Source organism: Mustela nigripes, chromosome 14, assembly GCF_022355385.1.
Source record: "Mustela nigripes isolate SB6536 chromosome 14, MUSNIG.SB6536, whole genome shotgun sequence".
In the NCBI taxonomy this organism is placed as follows: Eukaryota; Metazoa; Chordata; class Mammalia; order Carnivora; family Mustelidae; genus Mustela; species Mustela nigripes.
In genome coordinates this window covers 11,501,157-11,515,168 of record NC_081570.1, presented here as the reverse complement: position 1 = coordinate 11,515,168, position 14,012 = coordinate 11,501,157, and the positions used below count along the sequence as shown (strand labels likewise).

Here is a 14,012-nt window from a genome sequence, read left to right as displayed (position 1 = left end):
TCATAAGTAGGCAGAGAGGCAGGCAGAGAGAGAAGGGGAAGCAGGCTCCCTGCTGAACAGAGAGCCCAATGTGGGGCTCGATCCCAGGACCCTGAGATCATGACCTGAGCCAAAGGCAGAGGCTCAACCCACTGAGCCACCCCGGCGCCCCTTGGATTAATTTTGTAAGCCTGTTGCAGAGTTGTTATCTTGGGGATCTGCTGTCATCATAGGAATTCTTTCTTCCTTTCCTCTTTAGGATTCTCTGTTAGAGTACATGCCTTACTCTTGGTTTGCTTAATCCTTCTTGGTTTGTTTGGTTTAGTTAAAAAATAACAGGCGCATGTTACCCTGACAGCTTTTTTGGGTTACATGGGAAGTGACTCAATCACCGGTGCAATAACAGCAGCCCTATTCTGTCTTCTACACTGTAGTGATCTAATCTAAACTTGTCCTTTATGGCAACTGCACCACCAATGTGGGATTCCCCTTTACCAGCTTCCACTACCTTTGCATCTCCTGTGTTGATCTCCTGTTTTCTCTATGTATATCTTTTCTGTTTTGGTGTATGCCCTCATTTTAGAAGACTATGTCCCCCCGCAGCTTCTTGAGAAAGAATGCATGGGATACAAAATTTTTGAGATTTTATGTGTCTGCAAAAGTTTATTTATAGTCGCACTGAGTAGTTTAGCTGGGTATAGAATTCTATATTGGTGTATTAGTTCAGGAACAGACCCCGATGCACTACAGTTGAAACAAGATAGTTTATTTCTCTCTTATATTGACACTCCAGAAGAAGCAGGCAGGAAGACAAGGCTGCCCAGCACACAACTTATTGTTTCTAACTTATTTTCCCACCATTTCCTAGATCAAACCTAAGCTAATTTACCAGCAACACATCTGAATTCAAGCCCGTGGGAAAGGGAGAGAGGAAGTGGAGAACAAGCAATTTCCTTTAAAATTGTGACTGAGAAAGTTGCACACATTTTGCTCTTGTCCCTTTGGCCCCTGTGGGGTGAAGTTATTTTCTAAGTCATCGTTTTTACTCCACATGCTACCTTTTCAGGGCCTAGTTTTACACAGGGGTCTAGATCCAACTTCCATGTAAGGGCTCTGATATTCATTTTCTGTGTTCTATGTGTGAAGCTCATCAAAACCCCAAATTCCAGGCCCCAGAGATAGGCAGAGACCACAGCAGAACCAGCAATGTAAGCCTTAAGTGTTTCCCAGCACCAAGAGTAGCATGCCCACCCCTCACCACTGCCTCAAAGCCCTGGGTGGTCTGTCTCTGCCTTCTCGATGCCCACATCTCCCACTCTTCCTCACATACCAGGCCCTAGCCTCTCCTGGCCTCCTTGCCATTCCTAGAGCTCACTGAGCTCTCACCCACTTCCTGGCCTTTCCACATGCCATTCCCTCTACTTGAAAGACTCTTCCTCCAGAGATATCCATTTGACTTGCTCCCTCCCCTCATTCTGCTCAAATATCACCACCACTGAGATCCTGCTGGCCCCTGTGAGCAAAATCGTCCCTCATCACTACCCACTGTCCAGCTTTTACTCATTACACCCACTACCACCAACCAGGTACTGTATTTATTTGTTCACAGTCCTTCCTACTAGGTGCTTGCCTAGGTGGTCAATTTAGAAAGGGATTCCAGGGAGGAGTGAGAGAAGGAATGGGACCAGAGGAGGAACCAATACAAGCCTGTGTTGAGTCAGCCACCCACATGATCTTCTGAGGAGACTATGGATAGTGGTTCAGAATTCTGTCAGGAGAAGAAAGAGAAACCCATGTACCTCAGCTGCTAGCTCCTTTGGTCAAAGGTGGCCCCCATGGCAGTTTCATTCCCCTGCACTTCCGGGGCATCAAAGAAGCTTCCAGGCAGGAGACTCCTGAGGTGAGGCCACCTCCGACTGTCCCTGTGCAAAGCTGCTCAAAGTCCATGTGCAGTGGTCACTGTGGCCAGAGAGAGAGGTGGGGGCTGGGATGCCAGGAGGCAGGGACCTTCTGTGGAGATCTCCTGCACTGCTTCCCCAAGCACCTAGACGTGCGCTGGCCTGAGGAAAACAGCCACTCGGTATCTGCTGAATGCATGTGTAGAGCCACAGTCTAGTGGGCAGATAAGCAGCATTAAGTCTAGAAAATAAAACTCGAACTCGGGAGCAGGTTAATCACACAGCTGTCTTACAGAGCATGTGTACGTGTAGGTAAAAATATCAGTGGCAGAAAGCAGAGGTGACAGTGACCAGGCTCTTTCCACCAGCCACGTTGCTGAGTGCTCAGACGGGCTTTGTTACCTGTTTGATCCCTTTTTGGGCAGGGGGGTAGGGGGACAGGGGACGGACCTGAAGCCCGAAGTCATGTGACTTGCAGATGGAGGGTCCGGGTGACTGGAGCCCAAAGCAAGGCAGTGACAGGGAGTTAATGACAGAGCTGGGACCAAAACTCAGGTCCCCTAACTCCTGGGCTGGTGTCCCTGTCCCAGAGCTGGCCAGACAGAACAGGAGCTCAGAAAGAGTGAGGGGGGTAGGAGGGGTAAATTAAACACAGCCAGGCTGAGCTGGGTGGGCACTGCCTCCCCAGCTATTACCAGAAGAAGCTGAAGGAGGGCACCTGTAAGGCCCGAGAGATGGAGACAGCCATAGGCCGGCTGCGGTCCCGGAAGAAGCTTTCCTACAATCCCCAGCAGGCAGACTTGGAAGTCCCAGAACGAAGGGTTCTCAGGATCCTGAGCCGGCTGAAGCAGCAGAACTATGGTGAGGGCCTTGGGCACTGTGAACACTCTGCTCTCCTCTTTCCCTGGGCCCCCACAGCCAGACCCAGGAACTAAGAGACATGGTTTCCCACTTCGGGCATATAACTGTGCGCATCAGCCAGTGGTCTGAGAATCACGGTATCCCACCTCTAGCCCTCTGATGAGGGTCTTCTGCATTCTTCCCCAGGGCTTATCCCTGAGCACACGTTGGTCCCAAGAGCCTCCACCGAGCAGGAAGGGTAATTAGCAATCCCAGCTCACCATTTACTGAACACCCGCTGGGGTCACTCCCGGTGCTAGGCCCTTTGTAGATGGACTAGAATTTAATGCTCATGATCATGTATTCACTTGATGTTACAGGTGAGAACAGTGGAACTGAGCAAGTTTAAGGCCAAGGCCCAGGGCCCCACAGCTAACATGTTTTAGAAAAGGCACTGTATAGCCAGGTCTGACTCTAAAACCTGTTCTCTTTTCACTGGGCAAGGTTGCCTCCCCATAAAAGCAAGTGTCACTGATTAGACTCCAACTGTGTGCCAAGTCATGGGCTAGGAGCTTTCTAGAGTCTCTCTAGCGTGCCTACCCGACCCATCACAAAGACATGTGCTCCTGTGTGAGCTGTTATTAGCCCTTACACTGTGCTCGGTGTGTTATCCCTTTAATCCTCACCGTCTGCTCTGTGAGGTGGGTACTCACCTCCAGCTTACACAGAGGCTCAGAGAGGTTAAGCAATTTGCCCAAACCCACCCAGCTCAGGATGCGGCCAAGCTGGGACTTCAGCTGGGTCGGCCTGCTTCCTCCTCCCTTGCCAGCTGCCAACCTGCAGAGCCCCTACGCGCAGGTGCCCTGCATCCCTCTCTGTCCGCGGCTGGACAAGATGGTCCGTCGGAAGCAGGGCAGCCACTACGTGCTGGACCCGTGCACCCCCGCCAGCCTGGGCCCTGATATCCGGAGCCTCCTCTTCCAGTCAGGATCCCAAGGAAGCAGGTGGGTACCCCGAAAGCCAGAGCTCCAGCCCAGGCCCATCCACCACCGTTTTTTTTTTTTTTTTTTTTTAAATGGGGCCCTGGCCTAAACCTTGCAAGAGATGATACCTGGAATACCGCTGCTCCCGGGAGGAAAAGGGGAAATAATGGAAATAGTAAGGAACTAAGCTTCGTTGAGGGCCCATGTGCCCCATCGACTGTGCTTAAGTCCGGGAACTTTTGCCTTGCTGTGCCCAGACTCAGTGGCACACACCATCTTTCTCTCAGGCTGGCACCACCACGCAGGGGTTAGCTTGCACGTCCTTTGCCGGAGTCTGATTCCACGTTAGGAGTGGTAGGAAACAGGCTGGGCTGCTGGATGGCGGCAGCTTCCCTCCCAGTCCCCTCCCAGGTGCTTTGGGAGCAAAAAAACTCAGGACTTGCGCTCAGGCCCCCCAGCCCACCAGCCTGGCTCCATTGCATCCCAGGGAAGCCACCTCTCCCCTGGGGCACTTGGGAATGGCTCATTTCTTACCCCCCCCCCTCACTTCTCACCTTAGGGAACACGGCTCTGAGAGCTGCAAGTGGCTCAGTTCTGTGCCAGCTCGAACCCACTGACCTCTGGAGTCCCGACTCGGGGCAGCCATTCAGGACCTGCAGGCAGACAGGTTCTTAGGCCGGTATTGCTGCTGGATTTTGCTTTTGTGGCCTGGTAAGCCAATAAACACCAAGAGCCTTGGCCTCTGTGTCCAGTGCTGGGAAGGCCCCCAGGTTTTCACCCTTCCACCTGGCTCTCAGAGTGCAGGGCCCCTGCCTCCCACAGGCTTAGGAAACCCCGAAGCAAGACACACCCTGAAACCCTGCCAGGGTTGGGGCTCCCGCTAGAGCGACGCTGGGGGCAAAATCTTGACTTTCTACGCATTCTCAAAGCACAGAGCTGGGACTCTCTTCCGTTGAGTCTCCCCCAAGGGCAGAGAGCATCTCTCTCCAATTGCTCGAAGGGAATGATAGGAAAGATTCTGGGCCCTAAAAGGAGCAGACCGACCCTGCAGAAGGGCAGAAGGGGGTGTCAGCCATACTCTCACCCGAAGAGCCCAGGACCCATGGGGGCCCTTCTCTTGGAACCTAAGGTTGTGTGGGTCTTTGTCCCCCAACCCACACACCACCCCAGGCCTATTTCTCTAACAGAGAGAGAGCTCCTCCCTGGGATGGAGCAGAGGTAGCTCCCCCAGTGGTTCAACAAGCAGGCACAGCAAGAGGACAGGAGGCCAGGGACTGAAATGAGGACAAGGCTCTGACAAGTTTAAAACATGTATTTAAAATACAATTTATAAAATGCTTAATCTGCCGACTCAGGAGCCCGCGGTGCGGGGTGGGGTGGGGTAGGCAGCTGCCCGCTAGACCAGCAGAGCAGGACTGCAGGGGTGCGGCCCTCCCTCCCATGCCCTTCTGTTCAGACACCCAAGGGGCCCATGTGCACCCTGGGGATCACACGACCAGGAAACAGGACCCTAGAGGTTTCCAGAGTCTCTGCTTACCAGGGAGGCTGGGGCAGCCCTGCCGGCCCATCCCTGAGCAGAGCATCCCCACATGGGGCAGAGCAGGGTATGGCTGGGCTGGACAGGGCAGGGCGGGGCAGTGGGCTCTGGAAGGGGCTGATGGTAGCAGATCGGGTGTTGCCTCCTGCCTGCAGGTGGGGAGCACCCTGATTGAGTGGGCTGAGAAGGGTTGGTCACCAGGCCTGGACCCCCAGCTCCTTTGGTTATAGGCTGACATCAGAGTAGTGGCTCATGGGAAGCGGTTAGCTGGAAGGTCTGAGGCCTGGCTCATGGGGTCAGGGAGGAGCTGGGGGAAGGGGACAGTACCATGAAGGCAGATAAAGGGGCAGCAGCCTCAGGTTTCTGCCCCCCCGCCCCCCTGGGGTTTTCCAAGCCAAAGCCTGCAGCTTACTTTAAAAAAAAAAAAGAAAAGAAAAGAAAAAGAAATAGAAGAAGCACTTAAGGAAAGTTACAGACAACTACCCCCCCCAAAAAAAAACCAACAACAAACAAACAAAAAACCCCACACACACAAAATCCAAACCATTCTCCCAACTTCCCTCCCACCTCCCCCCAACACAATGCCGTTCCTTGTTTTCATTTTTCTTTTCTTTCTTTTTAAAATTTTGCCTGCCACCTCTCCATCTGGGAAGCCAAGGGTACAACTGCTGGTGGGTGGTGGCAGGCACACAGCGGGCAAAGCCCCATCTTTGGCCCAAGGGAGGTGGGAACATCAGTCCCTACTACATCCTCAATCCGCAGACATCCATCAGCTGGCCTTCCCTTCGGCTCCCACTAGGGGAGGGGGAAAGAGCAGGTGGTCCCGATGGCTGAGCAATCAGTACTCCTGGCCATGCCACCTGGCCTACCTCTGTACCCCTCTCCAACTGAAAGGACAGTGTCATCGGGCCAGTAACCACTATTACATGAGGGCTAGACACTGTACAGCAAAAAGGAGGAAACTTGGTCGGGGCAGTGGAACTATAAAGACAGCAGCCAACCTTCTTCCTTGCCCAGTCCTGGGGGTCATCCCCGTCACAACAGCCAGTGGGCAACACGCAACAGCCCGGGCCTTCTCCATGACCGAAGCTCGGCTCCAGCTCTCCGCACGCACAGTCTCCTGGCTGCTCACCGTCACAAAGCTGTGCTACGGACGAGTCGCTGATTCAGCTGGCAGCTGGCCCTTCCTCCGCAGTGGGAGATGCAGTGGGACATGGCTTGCTGGGCCAACGTTCTCACAGGGCAAGGCTGAGAGCCAGGTGAGCCAAAGGTGGAGTAAGCCCGCAAAACCTAGCTTGTCACCTTGGCCACTAGCTGCCCGAATCACAAAATGTCCTATCACGCACTCCCTAACTCATCCACTGAGTGGGGAGGCTATCTGGCTGGCTGAGGGATAAGGCGCAGTGCAAGAGAAGAGACCAGAGAGCCTGAGAGGACCCCGATTGTACACACACACACAAACACACACACACACGCACAGCTGCTCTAGGCAGTTGCCCTTAGCCTCTTCCACCTTAAAGAGCCAAAGCAAAACTCTAGGCTCTAGAGACAGAGAGGAAACTGCCTTCATTCCAGGCCCTCGCTCTGGAAAAATGGGTGAAGGGTAGCCTGGGTCTATGGGGAACCAATCTGTCACCACCCATCTTTGCAATGCACAGCTTGCCTTTTCCCAAATGTATTCAGAATGGTTGGCTCCCAAGGTAATGACTTCACGAAGGAAATGTACCAGGCGTGGTTACCGAGCTGGTGCCATCAACAGAGACGGTGCCCACAGACCTCTCAGAGCTCAGGCCTCGCTGGAGTGGGAAGATCCAGCCGCCTTCTGTGCACACTGGGCAGGAGGCTCAGGGTCCTGCAGCCACTTTCTCCTGGCTCTACTCGGGCTAAGAGCAAAACACTGAGCAAGTCTCACATCCCTTGCTTCTAAGCCCAGAGTGCATCTCACTCCCTGCTCTCTTCGAGAGGGAGCAGGCCTGGCTGGCAGGGGAGCCACCCTGAGGGGGATGGGAAGGGGAAGTCTGTTCACTTCCCCTATCTTCCCAAAATACTAGAGGTGGGGTTGGCACCCTCCCCAGGCTCTCTGAGCCTGTAGAGCTAGCTCAGTCTCCAGGTAGGGCCAAGATGCCCTGGGACTTAGCTGAGGGAGGGAGGTATAGGCATGGGGTGCTCATCTGTCCTGGGGGCTGCAGAGCCCTGCCCCTTTTCTGGGCGGCAGTAGGAATACAGAAGCTAAGCTCACCAAAGTCCTATTGGTTAATGTTTCTAGTGAATTTCCTAGAAACATTTTTAAGTAGACTACCAAACTACCCTTTCTCAATTAAAAATTCATTAAACTGCTAAAACCCCTCCCATGCACTTTTTCTTGCAAATCAGGTATTTGTATAAACAAACAAAAATAGGAAGGAGAAAAAAAAAAAGAAAGGATATTTTCAAATGGAACTTGCTTTTAAGTGATGAAGACATGCACTTGAGGGTGGGTGGACGGGAGTTCTCATCTGTGTTTTGAAATCCCAAATTAATGAGCATGATAAACTGTTATTGCTGGCACTGGCTTTACCCCAAGTGGCCAAGTGGCACCGTCTGACTCTCTACTCTGAGTCCTTCGTGGGTCCCCCCAACCCTCCCCTGACCCCCACCCTTTCCCTTTCCATTGACTTGGGACAGCCCTTGTAGACGTGCCAATCACAGTGGGAAGAGGGGGGGAAGGAGGGAGGTCACAGTGCATGGGGTTCAAGGTCACAGTGGGCGGAGCAAAGGGGATCACAGTGCAAGTAAGTCAGGTCGTTCCCTCTGCTCAAGTCCAGCTGTCTGCCACGGCAGTGCGACCCGTGGCGGACGACCTAAGAGGCGGTGATGGCGGCAGCGGCGGCGGCGGCATCCTTCCCCGCACGCATTTATCTGCGCTGTTTGAAGCCCTGTGACCCATCTGGACCCAAAGGCTGTCTGATCACATTATTGGGCTGCCTGCTGTCCTCGGGTTGGGAGATCCTGGTAGGCCTGAAGAGAAAAAGATCAGAGGGAGGCCTGAAAAAGGACATAAAAGAGGTCCCCAACTCTTAAAACCAAATCTTAAAACTGCAGCTAGGGCAGAAGGCAAAGTAGCTGTCAGCCAACTCTGACTCCCTCTCTGACAAGCGGACTCGGGAAATCTGCAAGCTGGGAAGTCCCCGTGGGCACATGGGGCAGGTGATCTGTGTTCACCTTGAGCAGTGGCCACGCTCTTCCCCTGAATCTAGAGGGCGGGGGTGGGGGGAGTGGGGGGGGGGTGCTGGTGCTCAAGGGCCCATCTTGTCCTGAGGTCATAACCACGGACAGCTCAGCCTCCACAGAACTATGTGGCATGACCCTTCAGGGTCTCAGGCAAAGGAAAACTCCTAACCAAGAACTCAGTAGAGGGACCAGGCACCAGCTATGGCTGCCCTCCTGCTTCTCTTCAAATCATGTGGTTAATGGCTGACTCACATTAACATGGAAGAGTATAAGGAGAGAGACCTTTTCTGTCGCCAAGTGAAGGCTTGGAGGAGAACGGGAGTCTATCGAATGAATGAGGGGACAGGAAGAAGGTATATAGATTAGTTTAAGTCCCAGAATAGCAATCCCAAGGAGGCCTCTCAAAGTCAGAAAGAGGCTGTTTTAACAAATACCACTTTAGCAGGAGCTGACAAATTTACATAATGCAACTTCTAGGACTGCAGAGGGAAAAAAAAAATGCTGGGAACAAAAAAGGATTTAGAAAGTTCACCAAACATCACAGAGAGCTATTATGAAACCTGGAAGATAACATCTAAGCACGTCGTGGGGTGCCATCCGCTGTGCCAGGTGGGGTTCTCAGAACACTATACTCATTTATTTGTACAACGAGCTGACAAGGGAGGTTCTCTGGTTATCCCATTTCCTCCACAGATGAGGCGACAGGGTGCAGAGAGGTTAGGCAGCCGGAAGTGGAAGGAAATGGCAGGTTCTGACTCAGAGTCTGTGCCTCTAACCTTTGTGCCATGCTGCCTCCCCCTGACCCCGCAACCCGCCCGTGCCCGCAACTGCAGAGGGGGCTGAGCAGGAAGCCATGACCTCAAAGCTTGCAGTCCTGAGCCAACGGAGCAGACCCTGAACTTGCCCACCAGGTCAGGCTTGGCAGCTGGAGCTGCCACGTTCCAGACCCGATTCTGCCTGCTTCTCACCACTCTGCCGGCCCGGCAGAGTGGTTGCTGGTGAGCCCCACCAGCTACACTCACCTGTCGAGGATGGGTTTCTCTTGTTCCTCCTCAGGGCTGGCGCTGCCCAGGATCCGCTTCCGGGCCTCGGCGTACTCTGCCTCCCGCTGCGCTAGGGACTTGACAGGAAGGGCTGGCCTGCTGGTGGAGTTGGGGCTGCTGACCACACCGTTGCTGGTGGGCCTCTTGAGGATGCGGATCTGTGGAGGGGGCCCCGTGGGAAGGCTATCGTCCTGAATCACAATGGGCACTTTGGGAGGAGATTTGGATTTCCTGCTGACAAAGAGCAAATACAGCTTCACAAGTCCTGCCCTTGACTACAGAGGACCCATCTGTGTCCCTCACCCACCCCCGCTTTTCCCTCCCTCCTCCTAATTCTATCTGTTATTCTCTGGCCTCTGGCCAGACAGCAAAACTCTCACTCCTTAAGAGGGATTTCTCAAAAGAGCCACCTTGCCATAAGCTCACGAGGTCCTCAGGTCTGCTCCTCAGACCTAACCCCAGGCAAAGGGGGGCTGGAACAGCACCTCATTCTGGGACTTCTATCCCCAGGTTCACAGTCACGTCAACCACTGTTTGGCCCCTGTGGCAAAATATTTATGCCCAGATTCCAAAGACGTCAGTTAAAATCCCAACTTCCCTACACAGAACAGAGTATATAACAGGCTGGTGTGGTGGGAGCCCCTTAGCGCAGGGTCAGCGAAGTGTTCACGCCAGCCATGGCCTTCCACCACATGTGCTCACGCCAGTCAAACACTACAAAGGAGCCCACTCCACCATCCCTGCCTGGCACCAAGACAGGATTTACCAAACTGCCTCAGCCTTCGGCAAGTGACCAGGGCCTCCCCGAGACAAGCTACACCAGACAACTGGGTGATCTCTTCAGAAGAGCTTCTGAGCAGAGACACCTCCCTCACCATGGCTCCCTGGGATGCGGGACGCGGCGGGGCTGGGTAGAGGACAATCCTAGAAACAGTGCTTGGCAGTGCTCAGAGGAGAAGCATTGTCCAAGGCTGGTGGATGTGCACACCGGGCAACGTGTCCATAAGGAGAGGTGGAAAACCACACAGGAAGGGAGAGAAACAAAAGCCAAAGGGAAAAAGGGATCCAGGCAGGAATGATGGACCTTCAGCAGCCACAAAGACCCTCCCCAGAGCAGCCCAAACTAGCTTCTCTTCAGAACCCAACAGCCTATAAGGGCCTGTTTTCAGAGCCATGGTTGTCAGGAAGGGAAGGGGCTAGAGGAACTCAGCTGCCGCCAGGGGACCTGGAACAAGTCCTGCGCAGGACAGGAATGGCGTGCCAAGGGGACTGTAACCAGACATCAGTGCAGTTGCTGAGACGAGCAGACAGACAAGGAGCCGGCCACCTGATCAGAGGCAGGGAGCCAGGAAACTAGCGGGCAGGCAGGGCACCCTGGCACCCCTGGGGAATGGTAAGCCAAGTCCAGAGAGGTCTTCTCCTCCTCCCTTCCCTGTCCCTGTGGGAAGCCCACAGGTTACCTAAGTCCAAAGTCAGACGGCTGAGGTTAACTTTCACCTGCTCTGAAACCCACTTTCTCCTCTGTCTGGGAAAATATCCTTAAAACGGCCTTTGAGAACTGAGAATCTTTTCTTCCAGAATACCCCCGTAATGCCCTCAGCCACCACGTCATGGAAGGCCCAGAGAAATCATCTGTCCAACCTCTTTATGTCACAGAGAAAGAAACTCATGTCCAGAGGGGAAAACCACTTGTCCCAAACCTCGGAGCAATTAGAACAGAGCCAGACCTAAAACCCACGTTTTCTGACATGTCACCTCCCCACTTTCCACCAAACCACCTCACACCGCGTACCCACTAAGTTAGAAGGCAGATGCGACAGTCGAGCCTCACTCTCAAAGCCTCAAGCCACCATATCCTGGAGGGACATGCTCGGGAGCCTGCCCTGGAACCCTAACGGCCACCTGGAGAACACCACTGACTGCCCAGCCTCAACTGGCAGAGAGTGTGAGCCCTCAGACCAGACAGCAGCCTTACCTCTCCTTTTGTGTGATCTTCAGTTTTTTTTCCAACCGTCTGTCTATTTCCTAGAGGAAAAAAATGTATATAAAAAGTGGAAAAAAATCTCTCTTAGATAAAAACTTATGTCTTTATTTTCAGAGCTAAGGATGGTGTCCTCTGAGCAGGGGCGTTACTGTGCCCTTTGAGGTAATGGATGCAGACCTCCCTTTACTAGACTTGGGTTTGGGAACCTGACTCCCTGAGGGTTCATCTTCCTCCATCCCCATGGCCACGTTGACAGTTCTAGACCTCGTCATGCAGCTGGGTTCTTTGTAGAGCTTCCAACTCATCTCCTGGCCTGCCATCTGTCCTTCACAGAGCCACTCAAATCACCTCTCTACACAAAAATCTGGTTGTGTCACTTCCCCACTAAAACTGCTTGCCAGATCAAGTCCAAGCTCCTGAGCCCGCCTCGCCCCCTAGCTTCCTTTGTCTTCTGCTCCTGTTTTACATCACTGTGAAGCTCGGCTGTCCCTAAGCCCCGGAAGAACTCTGCATGCCGATCAACCTGCCCGCAGTGGCCTCCCCTTTGCAAACCTCCACTGACCCTGCGAACTCCACATTGACATCGGCCTTTGCGTGGTGAAGTCCTCCCTGGCCCCGCGCGTAGTTCCTCACCTGCTTCTCAGACATTAAGCTCTCCCTTTCCCAGTCCTTCATGACCACAGGTATCACATATTTTCCAGCCTCTTCTCCCCACTGTTATGGACTTGGACTCTGGGACTGGCGCCTAGCCAAAGGTCTAGAACAAAACAGAAGCCTAACATCCGTGAAACTGGATGGCAGTGATCCCTCATGCCCTCGGCACCGGGAACTCTGAGGTGTTCCCACAGCCTGTGCACAAGCGTCCACACGCTGGACGGGGGAGGCTGTGCGTGGACAAAGACCGAACCTTCTGGCTCCTTGGCTGCCCCACTACCTTTTCCTACAAAACATTCCACTCAGCTGTCCTCAGTGAGGGCAAGACCATTTAGCTACTGGAGTAGGAAAAAGTGTATGAAAAACTATTATTTCTCTGAAGAAAAGAATTCTTATAGTGGTTCTAAAGCAGGACTGGCTTTGCCCACTAGGGGACATTTAGCGATGTCTGGAGATGTTTTCGGTTGTCCCTGCCAGAGAGGAGGTGCTACTGGCAACCAGTGGGTAGAGTCCAGGGACGCTATGCTGTGAAAATCCTATAATGTACAGAACAGCCCCACGGCAGTGTCACCTAGCCCCAAATGTCAGCAGTGTTGAAGCCAACAATCCTGACCTACAGGACGTATGGGATTTTCAAAGGAGTCTAGAACTTGCAAAATGTGAAGAATCACTTCCTTAACTGCCAGTAAAGTCTTTGAAATTTGCTGAGACCCACCTCAAGGCCGGGTGGTAGCCAGTTTTGGGTAATGTTCCAAATGTCCTGCAAATGACATTTGGTAAGTACAGGTTGGTAAGTTGGTAAGTACAGGTCACGCTGGTTGACTCGAGCGTTCAGAACCTCTCCATCCTTACTCACTTGTTAGGGCTACCCACTAGGCAAAGAATCAGAGATTATTTGTGCTGTGGGCCTAGATTCTCCCTGCCTGCCAATCATTTCCCAGAAGCCATCCAAGGTAAATTACCTTGTTCATCATTATGAAATGATCTTCTTTGCCTTAAAATATATTATTTAACATGAATAAAGCTGCACCTGTTTTTCTTTTGGTTACTACTCCCCGGAGTATGTTTCTCTCTTTTTCTTCTCATCTTTCCCTCTTCTTGTTTTTGTCTCCTGTAAACAATATGAAGCTTGACTCACTGTACAGAGCTAGATTTCAATCCAGTCTGACACTGACATTTATTCTGCCTGGTGCTGAGTTGTGTTTAACATTGTTTTTATGACTTACCCCACATATATTTAGGGGCAAGCACAACAGACTGTGTTCTGAGGGTCCCATTAACTCTGTGGAGGGGCCAGGAGCCACCAGATGGAAGACCTCTCACTCACGCTTAGGACATACGCTGGCATTCAACAACTGTTTGAGGACCAAGAGCATGGGAATGACCTGGATGGCTTCTGGGAAATGATTGGCAGGCAGGGAGAATCTAGGCCCACAGCACTGTCTATATCGGAATTGTAATTCTTTAAAAAAATTTTTTTTAGGGGCGCCTGGGTGGCTCAGTGGGTTAAGCCGCTGCCTTCGGCTCAGGTCATGATCTCAGGGTCCTGGGATCGAGTCCCGCATCGGGCTCTCTGCTCCGCAGGGAGCCTGCTTCCTCCTCTCTCTCTCTCTGCCTGCCTCTCTGCCTACTTGTGATCTCTCTCTGTCAAATAAATAAATAAAATCTTTAAAAAAAAAAAAAAAATTTTTATTACTACCAGTGTTGTGGCCTGAGTAGATACTATGTCTCATATTAGCCTAAAGCCCGTTACCATGTAAGGGCTTTCCAAGGCTTTCCACAAATAACTTACAGTTTGAAATTTCCACACAGTATCATTTTGTTCCCATCTGCAAATGATACTTCCTACTCAAGTTTCTCCACCATAAATGCAAGGTTTAAGAT

At 52.4% G+C, this 14,012-nt stretch overlaps 2 protein-coding genes across 8 annotated transcripts in view; one reads left to right on the top strand and one right to left on the bottom strand.

The window, feature by feature from the left end:
- Window positions 1–5,693, top strand: part of SPATA21 (spermatogenesis associated 21) — a 21,845-nt gene extending 16,152 nt beyond the window's left edge. The window contains exons 8-10 of the mRNA XM_059376332.1: window positions 2,566–2,738; window positions 3,547–3,721; window positions 4,260–5,693. Of these exons, the coding sequence (XP_059232315.1) occupies window positions 2,566–2,738; window positions 3,547–3,721; window positions 4,260–4,317 (406 nt within the window). The 3' untranslated portion in view covers window positions 4,318–5,693. The remainder of the gene's footprint in view (window positions 1–2,565; window positions 2,739–3,546; window positions 3,722–4,259) is intronic.
- Window positions 4,995–14,012, bottom strand: part of SZRD1 (SUZ RNA binding domain containing 1) — a 23,383-nt gene continuing 14,365 nt past the window's right edge. For 2 of the 7 annotated variants that reach the window (XM_059376361.1, XM_059376359.1), the window contains exons 2-4: window positions 11,466–11,515; window positions 9,470–9,724; window positions 4,995–8,234 (exon numbers count right to left, since the gene is read on the bottom strand). In XM_059376361.1, coding sequence (XP_059232344.1) covers window positions 8,132–8,234; window positions 9,470–9,724; window positions 11,466–11,515 — 408 coding nt within the window. In that variant the 3' untranslated portion in view covers window positions 4,995–8,131. Of the gene's footprint in view, window positions 8,235–9,469; window positions 9,725–11,465; window positions 11,516–12,107; window positions 12,225–14,012 lie in introns of those variants that run through there. The other 5 variants (XM_059376362.1, XM_059376360.1, XM_059376364.1 and 2 more) reach the window with 4 other exon arrangements.